The 25,737-nt window shown below is 56.3% G+C and overlaps 2 protein-coding genes across 3 annotated transcripts in view; one reads left to right on the forward strand and one right to left on the reverse strand.

The window, feature by feature from the left end:
• ASIC2 (acid sensing ion channel subunit 2) overlaps positions 1–4,069 on the forward strand; it is a 1,095,751-nt gene extending 1,091,682 nt beyond the window's left edge. For both annotated transcript variants that reach the window (XM_062216314.1, XM_062216313.1), the window contains exons 8-10: positions 572–651; positions 2,139–2,207; positions 3,762–4,069. In XM_062216314.1, coding sequence (XP_062072298.1) covers positions 572–651; positions 2,139–2,207; positions 3,762–3,863 — 251 coding nt within the window. In that variant the 3' untranslated portion in view covers positions 3,864–4,069. The remainder of the gene's footprint in view (positions 1–571; positions 652–2,138; positions 2,208–3,761) is intronic.
• An 8,654-nt stretch (positions 4,070–12,723) lies between these two features.
• On the reverse strand, positions 12,724–16,658 carry SPACA3 (sperm acrosome associated 3). The gene is made up of 4 exons (XM_062174993.1): positions 16,457–16,658; positions 15,589–15,747; positions 15,135–15,213; positions 12,724–12,790 (listed from the first exon to the last, which is right to left on the reverse strand). Exons 1-4 carry the CDS (start codon positions 16,641–16,643, stop codon positions 12,724–12,726), a joined length of 492 nt encoding a protein of 163 aa, XP_062030977.1. The 5' UTR covers positions 16,644–16,658.
• Positions 16,659–25,737: the final 9,079 nt, after the last annotated feature.

Below are 25,737 nucleotides of genomic sequence, written 5' to 3' on the forward strand. Positions count from 1 at the left end.
TTGACCAGGACCTGTACACCCCAGGTGAGAGCCTCTGCTCTAAGATGAGGCCAAACCGAACATTTACCATTGAGCAGGGGAGATAAGAGATGCTTCCTGAGGCCTCATTATGCCAGGGCTGGGAGGTGCCCCAAGGAGGCCCTCAAAGCTGGGCATCACTGGGTGGGTGCTGAGCATCTGTAGTGCCACTGCTCCCAAGACCCCACCCAGTGTGCCTGGTACAAGTATCTGGGGCTGGCCAGTTCCATTGCCCAAAGACCACACACATCTGTCTCTGCTCCCAGCCCAGAGCCCACGAGGCCCAGCAGTGTGGGTCTCAGCATCACCTGAGCAAGCCCACGGGCCCTGTGGCTCGGAAGGTCTCATCTCCGCCCCTGCAGTAAGCGGTCAGTCTGCCCTGGGTACTGACAGACCTCAGCTCTCAGAGCTGCGCAGTGAGGGTGGCCTTGGGAACCAGGTGCCCCTGTGGGAGGGGCACCATCCCGAGGTCTGGCCTCCCAGTTCTTCTGGGTTTCCCCCTTTCTGGACGCTGTGTAACACCAAACCTCTGGTCTTTTCCCTCTCTCTCCAGGTGATATTGGTGGTCAGATGGGATTGTTTATTGGTGCTAGTATCCTTACCATACTAGAGCTCTTTGATTATATTTATGAGGTAAGAGTTGGGACGGTGCCTCCTGCAACCCCTGTGCTCAGACCCAAGGCGTAGGGCAGGCTGTGTGCCCACATCCCGCTTTTCCCCCTGCACCTGTAGTGTTCACTACTGAGTCCTAGGGGCAGGGAGCAGGGGAGGGGACCCTAGGGGGCAGTGACAGAAATGGAAACCCTGATTCTGTCCTCAGAGCCATGGGCTGTCTAACTTGCAGGGAGGGAGGGCCAGGAATGAAGAGGCAAGATTGCCAGTTCCAAGTCCTTCCCACAGCTAAGCCAAAGCTGACAGCTTCATTCAGTGGTGTGTCCAAACCTGCACACACATTCACACGACCCCCACACACATATACCATGCACACACATGCATCACCTTCACATATTTACCATGTGCACACACACACATCGTGCACTCTTGCTCTCTGGGTGAATGGTACCTGTGTCTTCCATGCCCTGCCAGTCATAGGGGTGTTTCTCAGCCAGGCCCAGCAGCCCTGACAGCAAGCAGGCAGCAGGGCAGGCCAGAGCCCCCAGCTGCTAGTTTAAGGACGTGTCCCCGCCAGAGGCAGCTGGAACAGATGCTCAGAAGCTGCAGCAACAGGTGCGCTTCTGGCAGGAGAGTGCCCGCTGCCTTCCTGCCTGCATCTCCTCCAGGTCGGCTCTGCTGAGGGCCAGGCTAGACAGAGACCCCGGAGGGCTCAGCCAACCACCTGAAGGGCAAGGCCAAGTTAGGGGCTAACCTGTACCCATGCGTGGCTCCATCCTGACCCGGTGTCCACTTGCAGCATCTCCCTGTTCACCCACAGTGTGTCTCGCTGTAGACACAGTGGCCCACAATTCCCAAGGCACGCCCAGACCTGCAGAGTCCCCAAGGACCTCCTAAGGCAAGGCCTGCACATGGGAGCCCAAGGAGGGTTGCTCCTGGCCTGAGGCCCCTGGCATCACCATGGGGCCCTGCAGGGCACCTCCTGCCTCTCAGCACAGTGACCCCAGACCCTAGCCAGGCCCCATAGGCAGACTTTGTTCTTCCTTGTGGATGAACTGTTGTGAAAAGTGCACGGTTTGTGGTGATGGAATCACACCAGTAACACAGACGAGCTATCCTTTACTGATGGGAATGCGATGCTGTGAGCCCAGGCATGCCCTGATCTTGTGAGCCACCGCAATGTCAGGCCCAGCCTCAGAAAGGGCATCCTGGGCGCGTCCTGAGCCTGAGACCAAACGGGGAGCCAGTCCCACCAGCACCTGCTGCTCATCCACAGTTGCCATCCACAGAGCCATTGTGACACAGCGCCCCTCTGTTCCCTCCACTGCAGCAGAACCCCACGCTGGCCTGAAGGCTGCGCTCCTCCTGGAGCTACCCACCAGGCTGGGCTCTGGCCTTGGTCGGTCCAGCCACAGCCCAGCCCTGCCCTGCCCCTGTGGTCCCTCTGCCTGGCATCCCCCCCCCCCCGGCCCCCAGCCTGACCAGGCCCCTTCCTGCTTTTCTTGCAGCTGATCAAAGAGAAGCTATTAGACCTGCTTGGCAAAGAGGAAGATGAGGGGAGCCACGACGAGAACGTGGTAAGAGCAGCCTGCTGGTTGGTAACAGTTTGGCTCCTCTGGTGCACACAGGCGACGCGAACCTGGCTGTTGGGGCTGGGCAGGAGTGTGACTTGCTGCACACCTCCCCGTGGCCTGTGTCGGTCCCCAGATCCACTCCAACTGAGCCTCATCCCAAAGGCCGCTTGGGTAAGCCATGGATGGCCCCGCCCAGCCCAGACGGCTGCCCCTGACCTTGCAGCCTGGGGAGAACAAGACCAGCCCTCAGTAAGTCAGCTTCCTGACTCCCGGGGGTCTCTGGCATCTGTCTCATTTGAAGAAGGCATAGGGTGTGAGACTGGCTGCAGCGGTGACATCGTGGTAGCAACTGACTGTTGTGTGCTGCAAGGGGTCCGTGTCATTGTAGCCACACAGTCACCCTAGAGGAAGGTCTATCCTCTCTATGTTCTGCACTTGCAGCACTTGAGGCCCAGGGACCAAAGCCACACAGCCGGCGAGTGTCAGAGCTGCTCTCCCGGTGTCTGACCACTGCCCCCTCTGCCACTCCTTCCTGCAGCTGGAACGGCAGCCCCCCCCCCCTTGTCTGTCCACCACTGTCCTTCCTCAGCTCAGTGTGCTCCTGGGCTCAGCTCCTGGCTGACCGGTGCAGGTGTCACTGGGCTCCCCCACCCTCCAGCCCTGGAAGGGCCATGCCCCCAGCAGATCCCAAATGGATCCGAAGCCCCTTTCCCCGATAGGGGCTCCCCTTTGTGTTCTGCTCTCTACCCAGCTAAGAACCACGCTCTGATTCTCTTACCTCTGTTGACCAGAACACAGCTCCTACTTGGGGGGCGGTGGCAGTATGGAGGAACCCAGGCTCTGATCTCACCTGGGCTGGCTGGGTTAGCCCCCTGCTTCCTAGCTACGTGCCTGGGGCAAATGGCATAAGATCCCAGGGACTTCAGAGGGTTGTCTGCAGCTTGAGACAGAGCCCATAAAACAGCGCAGTGCCAAGTTTGTAGTAAGTGCTCAGCAAGTGGTGGGCCCCTCCCCACCCCCACCCCTTCTTCCTTCTGTAGTCATGGCCTCCCCTCGGCCAGCCCTGTCTCACCAACTGCCCTGCAGATTCCTGCCACACCCCCAGCTAGTCTCCTGGCTCCCTTCCCACCCCCACCACCAGCCTCCCCAGCGTCCTGCAGACTCAGCCATCTTGCCCCGCCCACCACCGCACCCCTCTGGGGCCAGCTTAACCCTGAAGCTGCTCTGAGAAGCACTGCTCTGGTCTTTAGGGGCTGCAAGTCCCTCCTCCCCCAGGCTTGGGCTCAGCGCTGGCACCGCCTGCTCCAGGCCCAGCCATAGGCTGCCCTTTCCTAACCCAGAGCCCCCAGAGGGGCTTCCCAAGGCAGCCAGCAGGACCCAGAGCCATACAGCCATTCAAGGGAGAAGGACAAGCCAGCTACTCCCCCGTCCAGGGAGCAGCCTCACATCCCAACATGGCACAAGCACGGGGAGCCGGTTTCCCGGCCTAGGCTGGGCCGCCGGTGGTACGGAGATACCTTGTTACTGACTGATTGCCCACCCTTCCCGTCCCCGCAGAGCACCTGTGACACGATGCCAAACCACTCCGAAACCATCAGCCACACTGTGAACGTGCCCCTGCAGACCACCCTGGGCACCCTGGAGGAGATCGCCTGCTGACACCCCTCGGGCCACCCACACCCCCACACAGACCTCGAGGCCCAAGACCCAGGACAGGGGACAGCAAGGCAGGTGGGATGGCCCCTGACGACAGAAGGAAGCAAGAGCCCCCTATGCACACATTGCAGACTCTGCCCAGCCGCGCCCCGGGCTCCGCCGTGCGACCCTCCCAGGAAACACGAGTCACGCTCGGGAACTGTCCCAGAACCGACCTGCCATCACATCTCACTGCCAGATGTACAAAGCACCTGCATGCTCAGACTTCTCACGGCGCCAGCGCCACGTCGTCCTGTCCACGCGGCAGGACCAGACTCCAGCCCCAGAGTCGGCAGGAGGCCACGCTGGCATCGAAACCGTGCAGGCCAGAGAGAAGCCGCAGAACTCCCCGCTCCATCCGGTCCTGTGTCATTCGTGAAGGTTCTTAACCTGACCACAATCCCCCCCTCCCCCAAGCTGGCCCCCGGGTCTCTGGGCTGCAGGTGACTAGTGGCCATCTCCCCTGCACCCCCGAGCCTGCAGAGGCGGCCCGGTGGCCTGGGGTTCCCGGCGCCACATCATTGTTCTCTGTGACACAGCCTGTACAGTCTGATCCATTTTTAATTTGGGGGCTTTTTTGTTCGTCTGTCGGAGGTTTTTTGTTTTCCTTTGTTTTATGGCTTTTGGTTTTGACGTTCGGTTTTGGTTTTTTCCGTTTTCTTTGGCGTTTATTTATTCGTGCTTCGAATCACGGTCATATTAAAAGCTGGTCTTGTGGAAATGGCCGAGTGGTTTCTGCCTTTGCTCCTCCCCCAGTCGCCTCCCCCAGAGCCTTAGGAAGGGTGACAAGTGGCAGGTGACTGTGTGTGAAGTCCCACGTAACAGCGCAGTCCTCACACAATGGGCACTCTCTCGGGTTTGCTGTGCTCGGAAGTTTGGGAAATGGTTGCCCATGACCTTCACAGCCCACCAGCAGGACCCAGCCATCTTCTGCAGGCTGGCGGGGGGAACGTTGCCCTCCCCTGGGACCACAAAGGTGGCCCACGTGGCCTCTGAGCTTCTTCCTGCTGCCCTGACTCCTCCACTCTGGGAATAGCAGTGTCTGCAGAGGGAGCAAACAGCAAGACGAGAAGAACCGTTGCTTCAGAGCTGGCGAGATGCTAGGATTCGGCTGGACACGGGCCCCAGCCCACCTCTGCCCCTTCAAGCCCACCTGCCTTGCCCGCCCAGGGGTCCCCATTTGCATCCTGCCTTGCTGCTGAGACTGCTGGCTGAGAGGCTGTCCGGGTGGGACAAGAGGTTGGGCAGTGCCTTGAAGCCTCCCAGTGACAAGCGAGAGTTTGTTAGGGCAGAATTCCCATCCTCGTGGCTGCACCATGCCAGCCCCATCACAACACTTCCTTCAGCCTGGCCTTTTCCTCCCCCTGCCTACGCCAGCACTCCCAACTCAACCTCCCCCTAAGCAGTGAGGGAAAGCCTCCTGGGGCTTGAACCTGCCCCCCGGCGCACAGGAAGCACTGCAAGACCAGCGGCTCAGGGTTTGGCTCCTGCTCTGCCATCCAGCCTATCATCTGTCTCTGTGTCTCCACTAACACAAGGAAAAGTTCCTGCGCCAGAGGGATGAACTGAAAAGTCTCATGCTGGGAGTAAGCTGCCCTGACCCCGCAGCCTTCCTGTCCCCGCAGCTGTGTGGCAGTGGTGGGACCCGGTACTGCTCTGGGCTCAGCCATCTCAATTTGAGGGAGAAGATAACATGTTTCCTGTGCAGAGGGAACATGGTGGGACTGGTTGATCTCCTGAGATGCCACCATCTCCCCCAGCCGGCAGGACAGCAGTTCCAGTCCCGCTCCTGCATAGAGTGGCCGGGGCCCATGGTAACGGGGACTCCAGCAGGCAGCTGGGATGAGCAGCGTGCACTGCCTTCTGCCTAGTGCCCTCCCAGCTGGGGTTGCCCCGACTCTTAGCAACACTGGGTCTGGATTCTGAGACACAGAGTGCAGCGTTGCTGGGAAGAGCCCTTCCTGCATGTATTCTGCCACTGCTGTAGCAAATTACAGCCACCTTGGTGACTTCATACAACACAAAGGTATCCTCTTGCAGGTCTATAGACCATGAGTCTGGCACGGGTCTTGGTGGACAGCAGTCTGGGCGCTGGCTGGGCCACACTCCTTCCAAGAGGTTCTGAGGGAAAAACTCATGTCCTGGCTTTGTCCGGCTTAGAGATTGCCCACAGTCTTTGGCTAGTGGTCCCTTCCCCCATCTTCAAACCCAGCCATCATGGGCTGAGTCCTCCTCCCATCACATAACCTGACCTTCTTCTCTGATCTTACCCTCTTCAATTCTGACTTCTCCCTGCCTCCCTCTTCCAGTTATGAGCGACACTGTGCCCCCAGATAATCTGGCTTCCTCTCCTCCCAACTCAAGGTTATCAGCATAATCACCTCTTCACAGTCTCTCCTGCCGTGGACCGTCACATGGTCACAGCCTCCAGGGATTAGGATACACACACACCTTAGCGATCATAATTCTCCTGACCACAGACCCTTTGGATCATATAGCCTCATGCCACCACTTTCTTAAAGGTTTATTTATTTTGGCTTATTTGAAAAGCAGAAAGTCAGGCAGAGACCTTCTATCCACTGGTTCACTCCCCCAAATGCCCACAACAGCTGAGGCTGGGCCAGAGGGAAGCCAGAAGCCAGGAACTCCATCCAAGTCTCCCACATGGATGACAGGGACCCAAGTCCTGGAGCCCTCATCTGCTGCCTCCCAGGGTGCTCATTAGCAGGAAGCTGGAGTTGGAAGCAGAGCCGGGACTCAAACCCTAGCATTCCCCTATGGGATGTCGATGTCTTAACCACTGTGCCAAACACCTACCCCTGAGCACCCTACTTTCCAAGTAGGGGAGGAGAGGGACAGGCCTAGGGCCACCCAGTGAGTGAGTGGCAGTGCCAGAACTGCAGCCTTCAGCTCCCAGGCTCCCGACTCTACTTGGACCCACCAAGTGACTCAGTTGGTGCAAGAGGGACTGAGAGTGTTCGTTTCCCGGACTTCACTGGAGGAGAGCAGTCCGTCTGCAGTGACAGGCTCCTCACTCCAGCCAGCTGGAAAGCATCCTGCTGGTGCCTGGACCGGCAGAGGAGCCGAGATCTGAGAGGCAGCCGCAGACTGCTCCTGGCAGAGACAGGAGCCGAATGAAATGTCTGTTCAGTTAGTTGGGAGTCTCTTTGATGCTTCTGCCTTGTTCCAGTTTAACAGCTTCATAAATTTTTTAAAAATCTATAGCTTAAGTTGCAATTCGAACTGCTTCATTGGATTTCTGACTTCAGAAAAAAAAAAAAAGTAGATCAATTTGTGATGGTGCAAAGGATATCCAAACACACACGGATCGTTTCAGGGCTCACGTGAACGTGTGCCCCCGTCTGATTTACAGATTCTGGTTTTGTTCAGCTTGGACTGGGTCTACCCACATAACTTGCTGAAAGAGAGGGAAGGCAACATAGAAAATTCCAGAACCATCACCAGCCAGCTCATGATTCTTGAGTGTTGGTTAAGACAAGACACGGTCTAAATTCCAGGGAGTGGCAGGTGTTCATTGCCATCATTTCAAACAGGAGCTGCGTACGTAAAGGCAAAGTGTGAACAGAGACATGCGGACGGCAGAAGCAGAACCTGCCAGGCTCACTGCGGTTGGGGACAGAGAAGAGGGGGGCCTTTATCTGGGACCTGGGCTGGGGTCCCAGGCTGGCTGCTCACACGCTGTTGCTTTGTTGTTTTGGGCAGAGAGGCTGGAGTTCTTTTATTTACCTTCTCTCCAGCTTGAAGCTATCTGTGAGAGTTGGACCCATGAGCAGGCCTAGTGAGGGGTCTGGAGCCACAAGCCCTGCCTGATGAGGGGAAGACCAGTTTCCAGAAGGTTCTTGGTGAACCCAGAAGGAAGCAGTCAGAGGCAGGCCCTGCCCACAGGTGTGGTCTTGGTGGGCAGTGAGTTCCTTCAGGTCAAGCTCATCTCAGCCCACCTGAGCCTGGAGAACATGGAGACCACTTCCTCCCCAAGCTCAGAGACTGAATAGTTTTGAGAGCCAGTAGAGGGCTTGAGGGGATGAGCAGAGGTTCTGAGAGGGCAGCCCAGATCCACACACAGCCAGGCACAGCTCAATGCTCAGAAGCTACTCGGCAAAGGTGGGCCGAGGGGGCAGGGAAAGGTAGGAGGGCCTGTGCCTGAGGAACATGGCCCACCCCTCTCCCAGCTCCTGGGGAGGATCTCCCTGCCCTGCACCCTCAAAGAATGTGGCATCTGAGCAGGGAACACCGACAAGGAAGCACATGGCTACAAAAGATGCATCTGAATTCCCAGGTGGAGCAAGTGAGAGGGACAGAGGAGACACACGCCTGTGCAGGGGCACCCAGCAGGGCAAGGAAAGGGGTATGGTGGAATAAGAAGGCCATGCCAAGATGGCCGCTGGCAACAGAAACTGCCTGGCAACAGTCCGTGATTGGATGGCGTCGGAAACCACACAACAGAGCCTGACTGACAACAAGCTGTGATTGGATGGCTTCAGAAACCACATGACGACGGAGCCTGATTGACATCAGGTCGTGATTGGATGGCTTTGGAAACTTCCCGGCAACAGAGCCTGACTGGCAACAGGCTGTGATTGGATAGCTTCAGAAATTGCCTGGCAACAGGGTGTGATTGGTTAGGGCATAGACCGCCCCTTGACCGGATTGGCTGCCTTGGCTATATAAGCTGCTTTATCAACTGAAATAAATGAGTCTGCAGGCTGCTCGTCTCTGGCCTGCTTTCACCTGACTCCCGGGGTCTGTGTGGTGACTCCGCGCCTCTTGCCCCCACCATGCTCTTCCCTCTCAGAAACGAATCCACAGCAACAAAGGGAGAAAGGCCCAAAGTGGCCATGCAGATGTGGGTAGGTGTTGAAGGATGAAGAGTTGGCCACCAGCCGAGAGTGACGTCACGGCCAGGGTCCCACACGTGCTTCCCCCCACTCCCCAGGCATCTGAACTCACAGCTTTCTCCTCACTCTTTTGGCACCCTTGGCCTCTTAGCCCATAGGAGCTTTGGGGCCACGGGTTTCTGCATGCTCCCGAGGCTAACAGCTTGAGGATTTGGCTGGGGGTAGGAGGGTGGAAACGGGGCAGTAAGATCCAAGCCTACCTAAGGACAGGTGAGAGGAAGAGAACCTCTTACTCGTTCAGTTTGCCACTTGGTGAAACTGATGCTCACCTGCTTCTCAAGAATGAAGCAATAGTCTGGCAAAGGCTGCGGACAGAGGTCAAAAGACTGAGTCTTGGCCGTCTCTGCTATAAACTGACCACATGGCTTTGAACCGTTCATGTCACTTCTCCTGGCATCAGCGTCCCCTCTATCAAGGGGGAAGGGATAGAAAACAGACAGGCGACACCTCTGCTGCTCCCCAAACCAGTCTACGATTCTAGGTTGAGCATGTACGGAACCTGCTGCTCAGATCCTGTTTTCCCGCCCAGTCTGCAGCACTGTTACGAGGATGAAATGAGCAAAGATGCACCTTCTAGCTTTTCTTTTTCCTTTTGGTAAAACATTGATTCTTAACCTCATTTGGATCAATGACGCATTTAGAAAGAAGGGGAAAGCTAAGAACTGTCTTCCCAGAAAACGGGGGCATGATTACGTGTGTGTGCATACAATCTATGCACACAACTGTAGGAGGGTTCACTGGGGATCCTCTGGTGATAGCCAAAGTCGCCCTGTTCTAGAAGGTACTAACCAGCCACTCGGAAGAATACAACAGCAGCACGGAGAGCAGCCAACATTTCTTCCCACAAAGTGACACAATGACTGTCATTTTTCAATTTGCAGGAAAAAAAAACATGAAAATGGTAGATAGGATTTGATCGATTTCAAGTTTTCCCGTGTATCATTTTCGTAAACCTTTGGCACCTGCTGGTGCCTGTGCAGCAGCCCGTCCTCACAGATGGCCAAGCGAATGAAGGTGCAGACAGCAGACCCGAGCTGGGGCTCCGTGGAATGCTTTTATGCATGCAGGGGTTGTGAGGGCTGAGGGACCTGCATACATCAAAAGCCACAGTGGCATTCACTTAGCAGACGTCCAGTGGCCTGGATCTTAAAGTGACGACTGTGTCCACTGCATCCGGGAGATGCATGCATCTTTTGGTTGCCTTGGGGTCCTACACACACACACACACACACGCCCTACCCACTGCCAGATCTCATTTCTGAGCAAGGCTGCCTTGGTGTTTGTGTTTAAAACACCCCCACACCTGGACAATGGCTGTGAAGAATGCTTTAGGATGGCCGCCTTGAAGCTGCTCTCTGTGCTGTGACCCTGAAAGCCATGGCTCATTTGACTAACTCATTGCCGTTTGTCTCCAGTGTATGTGAACTTCTGGTAACATCTGATCCTTGTCTTTCAGAAACTGAGTCTAGTTAGGCAGAGGCGGCAACAGGCCGTGCACGGCCATCTGAGCACCAAGAGCTACACAGGTGCACAAGGCACGCTGGGCTCACTGGGGGACGGGTGTGTTGAGAGATGGGTACAGGCTGGGGGGGGGGGCACGTTTGGTAGAAGCCACTCTGAGGATGTTAAAGACCGGACTGAGGAGAAGGGAGTGGGAAATGGCAGCCAGCAGACAGAACAGCAGGTGTGAAAGCCCACTGCGGAGGAAACCGCTTGTTGCAATCAGAGGACAGAATGTATGCACTGCAGTATAATAAGTGAGGGGAAGCACGGTAGGTGGTGGCGAAAGGGATGAAGCAGCCGGCTACCCTCTGGGAACCAACCACCAGGAACACAAACCAGCTAGAGCACGCGTTTCTGAGCAGCTGAGAGGTAAACCTGCAGCGGTCCCATGGGCGCTGGTCGCCAAAGACCTTGCGCGAGTCCGTCCAGCCAAGGAGATTGAACTGTAGCCTGAAGGCGAGAGAAGCCAAGGGGCTGGGGAAGCAAGGCAGAAACAGGACAGGGGAGCTGGGAAGACGAGGGAAGCCCCTGCAGTTAGCCCAGGAAGAAGGGAGGGACAGTTTCCAGAGATACGAAGAAAGCAAAACAGGCAGGACTTCCTGATCCACGGACTACAGGTAGAGAGCGGCAGGGAAGCAGGGAGAACTCAGGACAGAGCTCTTCATTAGGAACCTGATTCCGAGCCCGCGGCGCGGCTGGCTTCACTTACAGGTGAGCGCGCTATGATTTAACCCTCCCACAGGTGAGGCTTTGATGGGCCACTTGCCCCTCCCCTGCTGCTCCTGTTCAGACACCCAGCCCCAGCCTGAGGCCACCATGCCAGCTCCGAGCCTCCAGGTGCTTTCAACAACTCCGCCCTGGGTCCCAGGAGCCTCACGCCTGAGCTCCTTACCCCAGTGAGCTGAACGTGGCCCAGCGGAACAACCAGTGGAAAGGAAGCTGAACTTGAGAACCCGAATCACTGAGAGATGGACAGGTCGTGGGTCGCTGGCCAGGTGACCCACGACCATCGCCCGTCCACGAAGTGCAGTGACCCAGCGCTCATGGAGTCATCACTGGGTGCAAATGCACCCGCAAGCCTCTGTCCTCACCTGCAAACCAGGACAGCAACAGCCCCAGATCACAGCCGCCATTCTGCAGTCTCAACCAGGTAACACACGGCTTACGGCAGCCACACGTGTTTGCCCAAGAAGTAGAAAGCAGCAGCGTTCCCTACCTTTGGGCTCGTGGATCCAGTGGTCCTGGCACCCCCTCTCCTGGCAGTGGCCCTCACTTCTGGCCACGGGCACAGGCAGCTCTCAAGTCACAACATCGCAGGGACCAGACAAGCGGAAGAAGGAGCTGGCCAGCCTGGCCACTTGTGGACACTCAGCCACAGCTCTGCTGTTTGCTGTCCCGGTGGTGTTCAGAGATAGCAGCTGTGTTGCAGGGACAAGGGGGCAGTGCCCAACACTGCAGCCCCTCCACTCTCCAAGAAGCACCAGCCACGGCCCAACCAACAGCTCTGCGTTCTCTGAAGCCTCTTGACTCCACACGCAGCCGTCTCGGGCACCACCGCCTCACCTCGACGGTGCCCCCTGCAATCCTGCGACTCTGCAGTCATCCGCGGTGAACTGAGGCCCTGAGCTCCAGTCCATGAGGGACAGGGCTGTCTTCTCCTGAGCTTCCCATGTGCGGAGGAAGGCAGAGAACTCTCTGGCTGTGCAGCTGGCTTCCGACAGCCCCTGGTGCCTCTTACCTGACCCTCCAGCCGCCGTCTGCCTCTTGCGTGACCTGCTGATCGCTATCAGCTGCTCTTGAATCTCCCACATGTGGAGGGTGTTGAGGAGCAGGGTGGAAGATGGCCCAGGCCCCGGTTTATCATTCACCTGCACCACCCCGTGGCGGTATTCCAGCAACCACCAGTGGGAGGGCCCAAGGCTTGGTGGCTGCCATCTGCACCCCCAGCCACAGAAAATGCGTCCCAGGGATCTTCTCAGACAGGCCAGAGCCAGCCAGGGTTACCAGACACAAGACCCTCAGTTAAATTTGAATTTTATTATAAGTGTATCCCACACAATATTTCGGATATACTTACATTCCTTGTAAATCCAAAATGCAAAGTCAACTGGGCTATCTTGTTGTTGCTGTTTGTTTTGCTAACTCCGGCAACCCCAGCCCTAAACCACCAGGTGTGGGCAGGGAAGGCACTGATCCTCCCGGCCCCTGCGTGCACCTGAAGCCCAGCCCAGGCAGACAGGTGAGGCGAGGAAGCACTGAGAGGCGCCGGCCATCACAGGGCACCTGCAAACACAGAGCTGGGAACCAGTTACGTTAAACTACATTTTATTGCTTGGCTTGTCTTCCCAAGCCTGGGTCACGTCGCCCGACCTGCTGTGGCGTGGCCTTGTCCTGCAGAGAAGCGCCTAGAACTCACAGCCGTCCACCCAGTCGCTGAGGTCCTTGCCCTGGCAGTGATGCCTCCAGGCCTCCCTGAGGACAGAGAACCAGAAAGTGGGGGAGGCCAGGTCAGGCACAGAGAACAGGGAGGAGACGGGGGCTACAAACTACAGGGCAGCAGCAAAGGGGCTTGTGAAGGGGACAAGCAAGGAATGTCCTGGAGGAAACGATAAGCAATGCAAAGGGAGAAGGGGGATGGACCTAAATACAGACATTTTGTAGCCTCTTGTTCTACCAGGACTCCCAAGTTCATCCAGCAGTCAAGATCAAAGGCCTGGAGCCCCAGTCCAATGCTCCTGCCTTCACCCTGCTCTTCTGGTTGCCGTGATGCCACTGTCCAGGTGCACAGCCCTTTACGGTGTAGATAGTCCAGTCCCCCAGTCACCATGTCCCTGTGTCACCAGGCCCCTCCCAGCTCAGTAGATGGGGCACCTGTTACATGTTCTGTTTCCCGAATGAAAACCTCAGCCTGGGTGCAAGGTCGCAAATCCGAGGCCCACAGCTAGTGCTCGGCAAAGGCAGAACCGTGCCCACAGCCAAGCCCCCTCGGCTGCCTTCTGGGCCGTCCAGGCTCGTACAGGACCAGCACCTAACCCCACCCACGGCTGACGGCTTGAGGGAGATAAGCAAGACCATGGGGTCTGCAGTCCTGTGCTCCATGAATGCCCTCTCTGGTGCCCCATACAGCGCCCACCAACCAAGAGTACCCCAAAGGACCCCCAGATACCCACATGGCAGGGGAGGTCGTCTGGCCTGTTTGTCTCTGATGCTAGACTGTGAGACCCTGCAGGGCAGCTGAAGCCAAGCACACAGCGCTGGGCCCAGCACAGCTGAGTCCTCGGCGTGCGTGCGTGCTAACAACTCTCTATGTTCAGGGACTGCCCTCCCCAGGGCTGGCCAGGCCAGGAGCTTACTCTAGGCATATCAGAAAAGATGACCCTTGATTCCCTGCCTAAGAAGTGCTTCCTCCCGAGCCCTTGGTTCGCTGCCTGAGCCCGCCCGCCTCACCTTTCCTCAACTTGTTCTCCAGTGCACCTTGTGCACCTGCGTTATGTCCTGCCTCTCAGCAGGCTCAGCTGCTAGGGCTTCAGCTGTTCTCAAACCTGTCCGCACGTCTCCATGGCTGCTGCGGCCACAGAGCACCCATCTCTAGACCCCTAGATTTCTAGCCACTGCCACCTCGCCTCTCCTGGGTACCTCCCACCTGTGCCTGCTGGTCCTCCACGGCCCCTGTGCCCAGCCCTCTGGTACCCATCACCAGTGCACTGCCCTGTCCAGAACCTACATCTTTCTTTCTTTCTTTCTTTCTTTTTTTTTTTTTTTTTGATAGGCAGAGTTATACAGCGAGAGAAACAGAGACAGAAAGGTCTTCCTCTCATTGGTTCACCCCCCAAATGGCCACTACGGCCAGCGCACTGCACTGATCCAAAGCCAGGAGCCAGGTGCTTCCTCCTGGTCTCCCATGCAGGTGCAGGGCCCAAGCACTTGGGCCATCCTCCACTGCACTCCCGGGCCACGGCAGAGAGCTGGACTGGAAGAGGAGCAACCGGGACTAGAACCTGGGGTGCCGGCGCCGCAGGTGGAGGATTACCTAGTGAGCCGCGGTGCCAGCCCTAGAACCTCATCTTTCATCAAGACTCCTGCGAAGCCGTGCAGACCGCACTCCTTGTCTCTGCTCTCCTCCTGCCGTCTGCTCTTGGGATGACACCCAGTGGCCCCCAGAACTTCCTTCCCAACCTTATCACCTGTCATCTGTCTGAGGCCCTGGAGCTCCAGCCACCAGGAATATTTTACCTTCCCCAGATTCTGCCCCTGCCCTGCTGGCCTGTCATCCAGAAATGTAGGAGGCTGGAGACTCCAAATGGTGAAATTCCCACCAAAAGAGGCTGGGCAGCTGTAGGGGCAGTGACTCAGGGCACCCACGTGAACCCAATGTCTAGTCCCATGCCCAGTGGATGTTCCTCCAAAGCCCTGGCTGTGAGGTTGGCTTCAGATGGGGGACAAAGAGAAGGCTGCACCCTCATGGCGCTTCAAGCAGAGAGCGCCTTCAACCCACATCTTGGGCCTTTGTATAACACTGAGAGTTCATGTAGAAGATGCTACACCCTCCTTAGACTCTGCCCTAGAGGACTCTCAGGCAGACGATCCCAACCCGGGTAAAACTGGGAAGAGCCGTGTGGCCTCTGGGGAGCGGCTAGTCCTCCCTGAAACTCAGCATCGTGGGTGGTGGCGATCCCCCCACCCGAGAGCTGCTGTGAGATGACACCATGCAGCCATGGGGTGGCGGGCGTGAGACAAAGCAGGCAGCAGCAAAGGCCAGTTCCCTGCCAGCACCAGCCACGCCACCTCGCAGGGCCTCCAGGCCCTAGTCACTCACCAGTAGCCCAGACCTAGGGGCTGTTGGGCTATCTTCATGGCACACACAACAGTGTCTTTGAGGTTAGGGTTCAGCAAATCTGGGGTGGGAAGCAGAGAAATACCGTAAGGAAGCAGAAGGCAGAACTGGCCATCCAGTCCATCCTAAGCCCAGTGCTGACCCTCACCAGTCTGGAAGCACAGGCATCCCTCTGTTCCTCTCCCCTTCCATCAGAAACCTTCCCCCACTCCTGCAGCTCTAAGGCTGGTCTCCCATCTGGGACCCCCAAGTCAGATTCACAGAGAACAAGGACGCCCCCATCACTTGTTCCATCTCCCTCTCCCCAGTGGGCACACAGGTTGTGTGTGTGGTTGGGGGGGTGGGGTGGAGGTCCTCACTCACAGATTAAAGCAGGGGGAGCAAACTAAGCTCAAGAAGCAGTAGAGGCGAGGGCCAGAGCCCAGGGCCACCCTACCAGAGCAGTATAACCGGCACAAGTTGAGGGCCTTCTTGGAGAGTTCTTTGCACCACCTGCGGCTGTTGATCTGGAAGATGCCGTTATTGGTGCTTCCATCAGCCTCATGGTCCACGGCGGCTGTGTTGAAGCCGCTGGTGAAGTAAGCAAGGCAGATCCCTGCATGGGGCAGACACAGGCCCGTGGGTCAGAAGCCAAGGCCAGCCCAGTAGAGAATTCCCCATGCAGGACCGACGTAGGTGCCTCCCTGAGCCTCCCCTGTCTCCAGGTCCCCAGATACTTTGCAGATGAGTCTAGGCTCTGAGAGCAAAGTGACTTCCCTAAGGTCATACCCAGCTGCCAAACAGCAGGGGGCAGGGGCCAGTGCTGGACCTTGGGCCTCCCGGCTCGGGCCAACAACCTTCGCACTTCCTCATTGCTCAGTACAGAGCAGGGCTCGAGACATTTGTGGAATAAATTCACAAGAGCTAAATCTTTAGAGGCAAGGTTAGGAAGACATTTGTGGGATCTATGCAGGGGGCTGGAACTGGAGAAAAATGAGACCAGATGTGGGTTCACAGGTGGCTTTTCCAAACTGCCACCAGTCTGCAGAAGTCTGACTTCCCAGAGTTGTTCAATGGGCCTTCTCTACATCCCAGTATGGACACCTGGCCCTCACGGTCATGGTCAAGTTCGATATCAAGTTGCTCTGCTCTCTGACTCTGGGCTGCCCGCAGGGGAAATCCAAGGTTCGAGTCCCACTCTGCTGCCTATCACCTGCCTCAGTGCTGGGGGCCCCTCTGCCTGTCATCTCAGATGAGACCACACCTCCTGGGTGAGGAGGAGGGTGGGAAGGAGTCTGGGACCAGCCCGGGAGAGGGGTTCTCACAGTCAGACAGGCCGTAGCCCCGGAATCCATTAAGACCGAAGTCGTGCAGCACTTTGGCCAGCTCACAGCGGCTGTAGACCTTGGCCTCGCTGGCGGGGAGCAGGCAGCTGAGCAGAGAGAGGAGGGCCAGCACCGCGATCCCAGGTGGGTACAGCCACCTTCTGGCTGCCCAGCTCCTGGCGTCCATGCAGGCGGCAGAGGTGGAGCCCCCGCCACTCTGGCTCAGAGCTGAGACGTGGGATGACAGGCAGCTCACCGGCCCTGGTGATCCACGCGCAGGCGGCGACTGCTTGAAGGAAGAAGAGGAAGGGACAGGCCTGAAGGCACTCCCGGGGAATAGGAGGCAAGGGTGGGCCGAAGACATGGCTCTGGCCGAGCACCTGGGCTGCCTGCATCCCTGGTGTGGCTCCAGCCGTGCCTGCCTTCCCTCCCGCGGCCCCAGCCCAGCAGCTGAGGGAAGAGGAGCGGAACGGGAAAGAGCACAAAGCTTGAGCTCCATAGTGCGCGCTAGGCATTAATTATCCCTGAGGCCCAAGAGTCCACAGCTAAGGAGAGGCCAAGTGAATTCATGTGAATGCAAAGCCTGGCTGAGGGGTGGCCAAGAGCAGATGTCCCCAGAGGGGACGGGCAGAGCGGGTCATGGATGCAAATCAGTCCCTAACCCGGTCACCGAGAGGTCTCCCTTCCAGCAGAGTCCCCACCTCCCGACCTGGACTGCAGCCAGGTCTCCCAGCACACAGCCACCCCAAAGGTGGGAGCTGCTGTCTTTCCCCACACACACGCCCCCTAGGCAGCACAGAGCCTCCGCTCGTCCCCACTCCCTCCCTCAAGCTGTCGTCTCCCACAAGCCTCCCCGTCTCTGTTGGGTTTGCCTGCATTGCCTCTCTCCTGGCTCCGTCTGTCCCCAGCATCATGGCGGACATTAGCCTCTGGCCACCTTAGCCTTGCAGCTCCTTCCCCTCCGCTCTGCCTCAGCCCCCTCCCCCTCCACGGCCTGGTGGTCACCTGACACTCACCCTTGCAGTCTCTCCGACCACTGCCCTGCGGCACATCCTGCCACACTCCTCATGGCCTCTACCCTCCAGGCTTGCTCTCCACCTCCTCAGAGTCCAAACACTGAAACCCTGCAGAAGGGTGTCCCTTGGCCCAGAGCCCACGCAGGACCGGGAGCCCCACTACGGATGACAGCGTGACTCTGCAGCGAGACTTGGGCTTGGTACCTGCCTCTGCTCCTGCCCACACTCTCCAAGCCTTGTTTTCTTCATCTGTGAGACAGGGCGAGCAATAGCACCTGCCCCATAGGAACGATGAGAGGAGTGAGAGAAGGCCCGGAGAGAGCAGAGCTCTCTGCTAAAAGTAGGCAGTGGTGGTTTCCCCGTGAGCAGTGACTAGCCCTGCACGGACGCTTGTCATTGGTCAGCTTTTCTCTCCCTTTCCCTCCAAGCGGTGAAAACCCTCAGTGCTCTCGCTGAGCACCCCACCCACAACAGGCCCCACCCCTTCAGCTCCCAGAAGTTGGTCCCACCCCGTGCTGCACTGACAAAGGTGCCCACACAGCTTCCTCTCCCATCCGCAGTCCTACCCCACGTGCAAACCCATCCGTAGCCTCGCGCACCCCATCTGCCCCTGGCTGGGGCGGCGACAAGGCCCCCTACCCTTATCCAGGCCCGTCTTTCCTTCCTCGGCACGTATGGATGCGCCTAGGACGCCAGCTTTCAAAAGTACCAATACTGGTGCTGTTGCTTGGGATGCCCACACCCCCAGCCCTGGCTCTTGACTCCAGCACCCTGCTAATGCACAGCCTGGGATACAACGATGATGGCTCCAGTGATTAAACCCCCACCACTCATGTGGGGGACCTGGATGGACTTCCTGGCTCCTGGCTATGGTGTGGCCCAGCCCCAGCTGTTACAGGCATTTGGGGAATGAACCTGGTAGTTGGGAACGCTCGCTCTCTCTCGCTCTCACTGCGTCTCAAATTCAAAAGAATAATTTGAATGCTCCCCTTGATTCTTTTCCTTATCTGTGCTTACCTCTTTCCCTCTGCTCTTGTCCAAGCTTCTGCGGAACATGTAACCCTCTCATTGTTGTCAGCCTAGGGACACCTGGAGGCCGCACCCCCATCAGTGGCTGGCAGTGCCCTGCCCAGTCCTCATGGCTGGTCTCAAGGGGCCCTCAGCAGCAGTCACAGCGTCCACCTGCCTGCCTGTGGACGCACTGGCTTCTCTCGGGTTCTGCAATGCCCCCCTCCAGCCCCCTCCTCCTCCCTCTCTGGTTACTTCTCCTCATTCTCCGAGCTGGAAACCACTTGTTGCCCGTGCCTTACAGGAAATACACCTTCCAGTCCTTTCTGCCTTGAGCCTTCCTCTCTGCCACGTCAGGCAGGCTCTGGGCCACCTTATTGTAACCACCACCACCACCACCACCACCACCACCACCACCCCCGCAGCCCCATGACCTTCTAGTCTGTCCTCCACTGCGACAGCAGAGGAACTCCCTCCGGGCCCTCCCCGCTGCCGATATCCCACCATCCCCCTCAGCCCAGAACGTTCCCCCAGCCCCACTTCTCTGCGTCTTGCCTTTCTTGGTTTGAACATCATAGGCCCCCCATATGCCCACACTAGAGCTGTGGGTGCTGCTCAGCCTGCACCCGCCCCGGGCCAAGCAGCCTGAGCCCTGCCGAGTCTGCCTTCCCTCCGAGAGCAGCTTCCCTTAGGGTCTACTCGTACACAGTCTCGACGCCCCCGCCAAACACATCCACTGGAGTGCATGAAAGAATATATATGTGAGAGCCACATAGACAGAGAGCTCCTGCCCATTGTTTCACTCCTCAAATGCCTGAAACATCCAGAGCTGGGAACTCCACCTGGGGCTCCCACATGGTGGCAGGGTCTCAACTACTTGGGAGCTCATCTGCCACCTCCCGGCTTCCTCCCACATAGGCAGAAAGCTGGCAATGAAAGCACAGCCAGAGGGCACTGTAGCGTTGCAGGTAAAACCGCTGCCTTCAGTGCCAGCATCCCATATGGGTGCTGGTTCTAGTCCTGGCTGCTCCTCTTCCGATCCAGCTCTCTGCTATGGCCTGGGAAAGCAGTAGAAGATGGTCCAAGTCCTTGTGCCCCTGCACCATGTGGGAGACCTGGAGGAAGCCCCTGGCTCTTGGCTTCAGATCAGCGCAGCTCTGGCCATTGCAGCTATTTGGGGAGTGAACCAGTGGATGAAAGACCTCTCTCTCTCTCTCTCTTTCTCTCTCTCTGCTTCTGCCTCTCTGTAATCTGCCTTTCAAATCTTAAAAAAAAAAAAAAAAAAGCAAGCAAGCACAGCTAGGACTCAGGCCCAGACCTCAACCACCAGGCCAAATGCATGCCCTCAGAATGAATTTTTTATTCTTTATATTTTTTAGATAGTGATTTTTTTTTTGAAAGGCAGAGAAACAGAGGTAGAGACAGAAGGAGACAGAGACCTCCCATCTGCTGGTTCACTCCCCAAATGCCTGCAACAGCTGGGACTGAACTGGGCTGAAGCCAGGAACCAGAAACTCCATCCAGGTCTCCCATGCAGGTGGCAGGGACCCAATTCCTTGAGCCACACCTGCCACCTCCCAGGGTGTGCATTAGCAGGAAACTGACTCAGAAGCAGAGCTAGGACTCACACCCAGGCCCTTTGACATGAGATGCAGGCATGCCAAGAGGCGTGATAAACACTGCACCAAATGCCTGCCCCATGTTTAGAACAAAGAGCCCACATGACACCTTCAACAGCTCCCCCGGTCCCCAAGGCCTTTCATGAGCCAGCCATGCTGGCCTCTCCCTCACTCACATGTTGAGGCCACATGTCCACTCATGACGCCCCCGCTGTCTACAACGGGAACCTTCTCCTTCCCTCTACGCGTTTAACCCTTACTCGTACCTGGAGTCACATCAGGGTGAGTTCCCGAGCAAGGCTCTCCTGGCAGGCCACTGCCCCCAATGCTCTCCCAGCACCCCTTCTTCTCCCCTGCCCCTGTCCCACTGAATTGTAACACGTGTCAATCTTCCCCACCACATGGCAAACTCCCGAAGAACAGTGGCCCGGTCTCATTGCCTTCGTGTGAGTCCAGCAGAGTTGCTGGAATGGAGCAGCTGCTCAGACCACAGGAGCGGGAGCCCCTCCCCTCCAAGCACAGCAGGTAAGGGGGGCAGAGAGCTTCCCCTGCTGAGTTCTTCAAATTCATCAGATGCTGTGCCAGGCCTTTTCTGGATGTTTTCTGACTTAATCTCATCTAATCCTCTCAACAGTTGAAGGGGAGTAAGATTAATACCCCTAATTTATAGACGCGGAAACCAAGTCACTGCTACCCAGTGACTGCTTTGGATTTTGTTGTAGCAAAGAGACTTACAGGTAATTCCATGCTGAGCATATCACAGCAGAAACAGGGGTTCAGGGAGTCAGGTCTGGTGATTTGGGAACCATAGAGCTGCCAGCAGGGTTCGCTCCCTCTCCCTCCCCAACATCATCCCCTAGCTCTGACCACCACCTCCTTCTGTCCATGCCAGCCCAACCCAGGGCCAGTCCAGCCCAGGGCCAACCCAACCCAGGGCCAATCCAACCCAGAGCCAACCCAACCCAGGGCCAACCTAACCCAGGCCAGCCCAAACCAGGGCCAGCCCAGCCCAGGGCCAAGCCAACCCAGGACCAGCCCAACCCAACCCAGGGCCAGTCTAACCCAGGGCCCCGGTTAACAGATCCAGGAGGAGGGAAAATGGGGCCCACTGATGTAGGGCGGGGTCCTCCTTACCAGAGCCGAGACGGTGGTGACAATGGCAGCAGCAGCAATGGCCCAGCTCAGCTTCAGCTCAGGGTACTTCCCCGCCACATTACTGCTGGGGCTCCAGGCGCCCAGTGTTAAGAGAATGATGGGAGAAGTTAGGCTCCAGACTGAACTTCTAGAACTCTCTACTCTGTGAGCTCATCTTCTAGAACCCATTCCACCCACCAAGCCCCTAGATTTCAGTGTCTGGGGCCTGTGAGGGATGTCTCATCACAACCCCCTCTGCCCACATGCACTCACATAGGACAAGGCATGCCTCCCCACAGATCCCTCGGGGCCTTCCCCAGCCTGGCAGCAGGGCCCACCGCCTACCCAGGCAGCCTGTGCCCCGCTGAGCTCCTGTGATTGCCACTGTTGAGTGTGGGCAGATCCAGGACCACTGTCCCCCGACGGACTACAGCTCAATGGACAGAGTGTGAGACACGAGAGCTGCGACAGCCATGTCTGCGCTCCACAGGGGCCCAGCAGCTGCAGCCCAGGCTGCGCCTCAGGCTGGCCTGAGCAGGGGCACAGGCACAGTCACCCTAGCTGGGTGACCCAGAGACACCGGCTTCCCCTCTGTTCCTCATTTCTCAGGTGCAAGTGACAATACCGACCTTGCAGGGTGCAAGGACTCCACGAAACATCTAGAAAGTGCTGAGTACTCTGGGGGCTGGATAAATAGCAGCAGTCACGACCGAGAGCAGAGCCCAGGTGTGCAGTGTTCCGCCCACCTACCTGCCTGGCCCCGCCCGGCCCAACCAACGGGGAATCGGGGGCCGACCCAGCGTTGACACCAGCGTTCGTTCTTTCTTTGTTTAAAACTTGTGGTAAGAACACTTAGCAGATCAGCCCCCTTAATAAACTTCAAAGTGTACAAGGCATTTTTGCTGGCTACACTCAGAGGTACAATGGTGAACAGCAGCCACAAGAGCTCTCTCGGCCGGCTTCCACCTAGCACAAGACCCACAGTGTCACATGCAAAACCTCCTTTTGGAAGACGGAACAGACTCTCGCTGTGTGTTTGCACCACATTCTCTTTATCCGTTCATCTGCTGATGAGTATTTAGGCTGCTTCCACATATTGGCCGTTGTGATGCTGGAATGAACAAGGACTTGTTAATATCTCTTTGAGACCCTGATTTCAATTCTTCTGGATGAGCCCCCACAAGCGGGATTTCTGGATCGCATGGTCATCCTATTTTTAACTTGTGGAGAAATCTCCGTACTGCTTTCCGAGGCAGCTGCACCATTTTGCACTCACCCCGATGGTGTGTAAGGTTCCAATTCCTCCTCACGGTTGCCAACACTTATCTTTCATTGTTCTTCTTGTTATTTTTTATTATTTTTTTGGATAATAGGCATCCTGACAGATGTGAGGTGAGGTCTCCTTGTGGTTTTGCTTTGCATTGCCTGCTGACTACTGACGGCCATTTTTTCATATACTTATTGGCAATTCCTGGGACGTGTGTGAAGCAGTGTCTGTTTAGCATTGGTGCAGTGTGTTTTTTTAAAAGCTCCCTAGATGGTGCCCATAGGGAGCCAAACTTGAGCCTTTACTCAAAGGAAAGTGCTCTGGACTTGAATGATAAATTCTGGGTTCAGGACTAGAATTTGACACAACACTTTTAAAAAATATTTATTTATTTATTTATTTGAAAGAGAGTGAGAGAGAGAATCTTCCATCTACTGGTTCACTCTCCAGATGACCACAACAGCCAGGGCTGGGCCAGGCTGAAACCAGCAGCCTCATCCTGGTCTCCACATGAGTGCAGGGACCCAAGCACTTGAGTCATCCCCCACTGCTTTCCCCAGGCCATTATCAGGGAGCCGGATAGAAGTGGAGTAGCCGGGATACGAACCAGTGTGCATGTGGATGCCGGCACCATAGACGGCCTTGCCCACTATGCCACAGCACCATAGCAGTTAAGATCACCAGTGGAGATGCCTGCATTCCATATGGGAATGCCTGGGTTCAGTTCTGGGTCCAATTCTGATTCTAGTTTCCCACTACTGCACACCCTGGGAGGCAGCAGGTGATGGCTCAAGTACTTGGGTCCCTGCCACCCACATGGGAGATTAAGGAGTCCCAGACTCCTGGCTTTGTGGTTAGCCTCAGGTACTGTGGTTATCTCGGAACTGAACCAGTAAGTGATTTCTCTCTCTTTCAAATATGTTTTAAAATAAATACATAAAAAATTTTAAAACAGAAAAGTTGAGTTCAATTGCTTGCTCTGCCCCGATTGGCTGGTTAGTCTTGATAAGCCATCCTTCTGAATCAATAAGACAGAGTCATTACCCTGCCCTCCACCCCATAGAGTTGAGCACCCGACTTCCTATCTGCAAACCGAGGGTGGTGAAGGTTGGGTGCCGCCGTGCACGGGGAGGTGGCGCGTGGGCCAGTACAGGCGACTGCTTCCACTGCCTGGCCCTTGGCGGTGGTTCTGCGTGGAGGAGTTCTGGGAGGTTTACTGCATCGGCCTGCTTTTACTGCTTCATTGCTTCTTTTTATGGAGTAGTCTTTCGGATTATCTTATTTTATTGTTATCTTTTGTTATTTCCCAGTTGACTTTGACTTTTACATGGGAGGGTGGGGGGAACAACAGCTCAACAGGCACAGGCAGGAGGGCAACTGGCGACGGACGGCTCTTTCTGTCTCTGCTGAACTCTGCGCAAGCCTTTCCTGCTTCCCCAGAGCCAGCTCAGATTCCCGACCACAGCCCAGCAGAGACCCGCGCCTGGTCCCTCCAGGGTCAAGGTCTCCAGTCTCCAGCAGTGCCTCTTATATTCCTGGTCCTCAGCCCTGGCAGTACTTTAGAAAACACAGACACTTGGCCCCACCCCAGGCCAAGTGTATCAACATCTTTTGGAGGGGTGGGGGTGTCCAGCAGCCAGTATGTTTGTTCATGTTCCCAAATGATTGCAAAATAGCTACTGGTCCAATCAAGCTTTGCACTCATGTCTCACAAGGCATTGCACACGCATGTCAAACCCACCACTCCCTGGCTAATGTCTCGTCTTCCCCGAAGAATCACTGGAGCTTGACTTCCTCCCCAGGCTTGTGGGGCTGCCTCTGGGTGCACGGTACCTGCTACTGGCTTATCATGTCATCCTCTATTACACACTACCAGTACCCTCTTTCTCCATCATTCCCTCCAGATGAGCAGACACCAGATGTATCTCTCATATCTATTTTCTCAGTGTCAAGAACAAAGCTGAAAAAAAGAAAGAAATGATTGAAAATCTTCTGGTCGATTGAGGGAGAAGAACCAGTGTGGAGCAAATCAGTCAAGAGAGTGCTGAGGCCTCAAAGACTGTGCCAGAGCCACCGTGGACAACAGGAAAACGCACCTTCCTCTGGCGACAAGTAGGGAGTGCTAAGTGCTCCTGATCTGCTCCCAACTTAAGCTTTGCAAACAGGGGCAGGTGTTTGGTGTAGAGGTTACGACACCACGTAGGACGCCTGTACCCATAGCTGGCTCTGGCTCCTGACTCCGGCTTCCTGATAATGTGCACCCTGGGAGACGGCAGATGATGGCTCAAATGGTTGGGTCTCTGCCATCCATGTGGGAGACATGGAATAATGAGCCCTGGCTTGGCCCAGCCCTGGCTGCTGCAGACATCTGGGAAGTAAACCAGCAGATGGAATAGCTCTCTCTCTCTCTCTCTCTCTGCCTTTCAAATAAAAAAAAATGGATTTTAAATTTTTTAAAGCAGAATTATGGACATCCACATGGCCTAGAAGTGAAGACTCTGCTTGGGACAGCCACACTCCATCCGGTAAATTGGAGTGCCTGCTCGAGTACTGAATCTGCCTACAGATTCCAGCTTCCTGCTGATTGGCACCCTGGGAGGCTGCAAGTGATGCCCAAGTACCTGCACCCCGTCACTCATGTGGGAGACTCAGATGGAGTTCCTGGCTCCCAGCTTCAGCCTGGCCCAGTCCCAGCTCTTGCAGGAATTTCCAGAATGAAACAGTAGATGGGGAGCTCCATGGTGTGGGTGTGGGTGTGGGTGTGGGTGGTATCTGCCTTGCAGCTGGTTTTCTTTTTCCATTTTTATAAGTTTATCTGTTTATATTAAAAAGCTATCTGAAAGGAAGAGAGCCGAAGACAGATCATCCCTCTTCCAGTTCACTCCCCAAACATCTGTCTTGGCTAGGGCTGGGCCAGGCTGAAAGGAGCTAGGAACTCACATGGCTGCTAGGTGGGTGGCAGGTACTCAATTATTATGTAAGTTTCTTAAATTAAAAAAATAATAAACACAGGATTAACCTCTTCTCCACAAGTTATCCCCCATTCTTTCCATCAGTGGTCACACAGTACAGCCACAACCAAACATTGCTGTCAGAAGGGTAGAGGGATGTAGGCCACGGGTGCCCACACTAAGGAGTGTCACACACCATGTTCTTCCAGTGCGCGTCTCCTTTGCCACCATGCCATCCCTGCCGTGTGGTGACGAACTCTGAGTGTGCACTTGCCTAGGCCATGGG

The sequence above is a fragment of the Lepus europaeus genome, chromosome 18, assembly GCF_033115175.1.
Source record: "Lepus europaeus isolate LE1 chromosome 18, mLepTim1.pri, whole genome shotgun sequence".
NCBI lineage: Eukaryota > Metazoa > Chordata > Mammalia > Lagomorpha > Leporidae > Lepus > Lepus europaeus.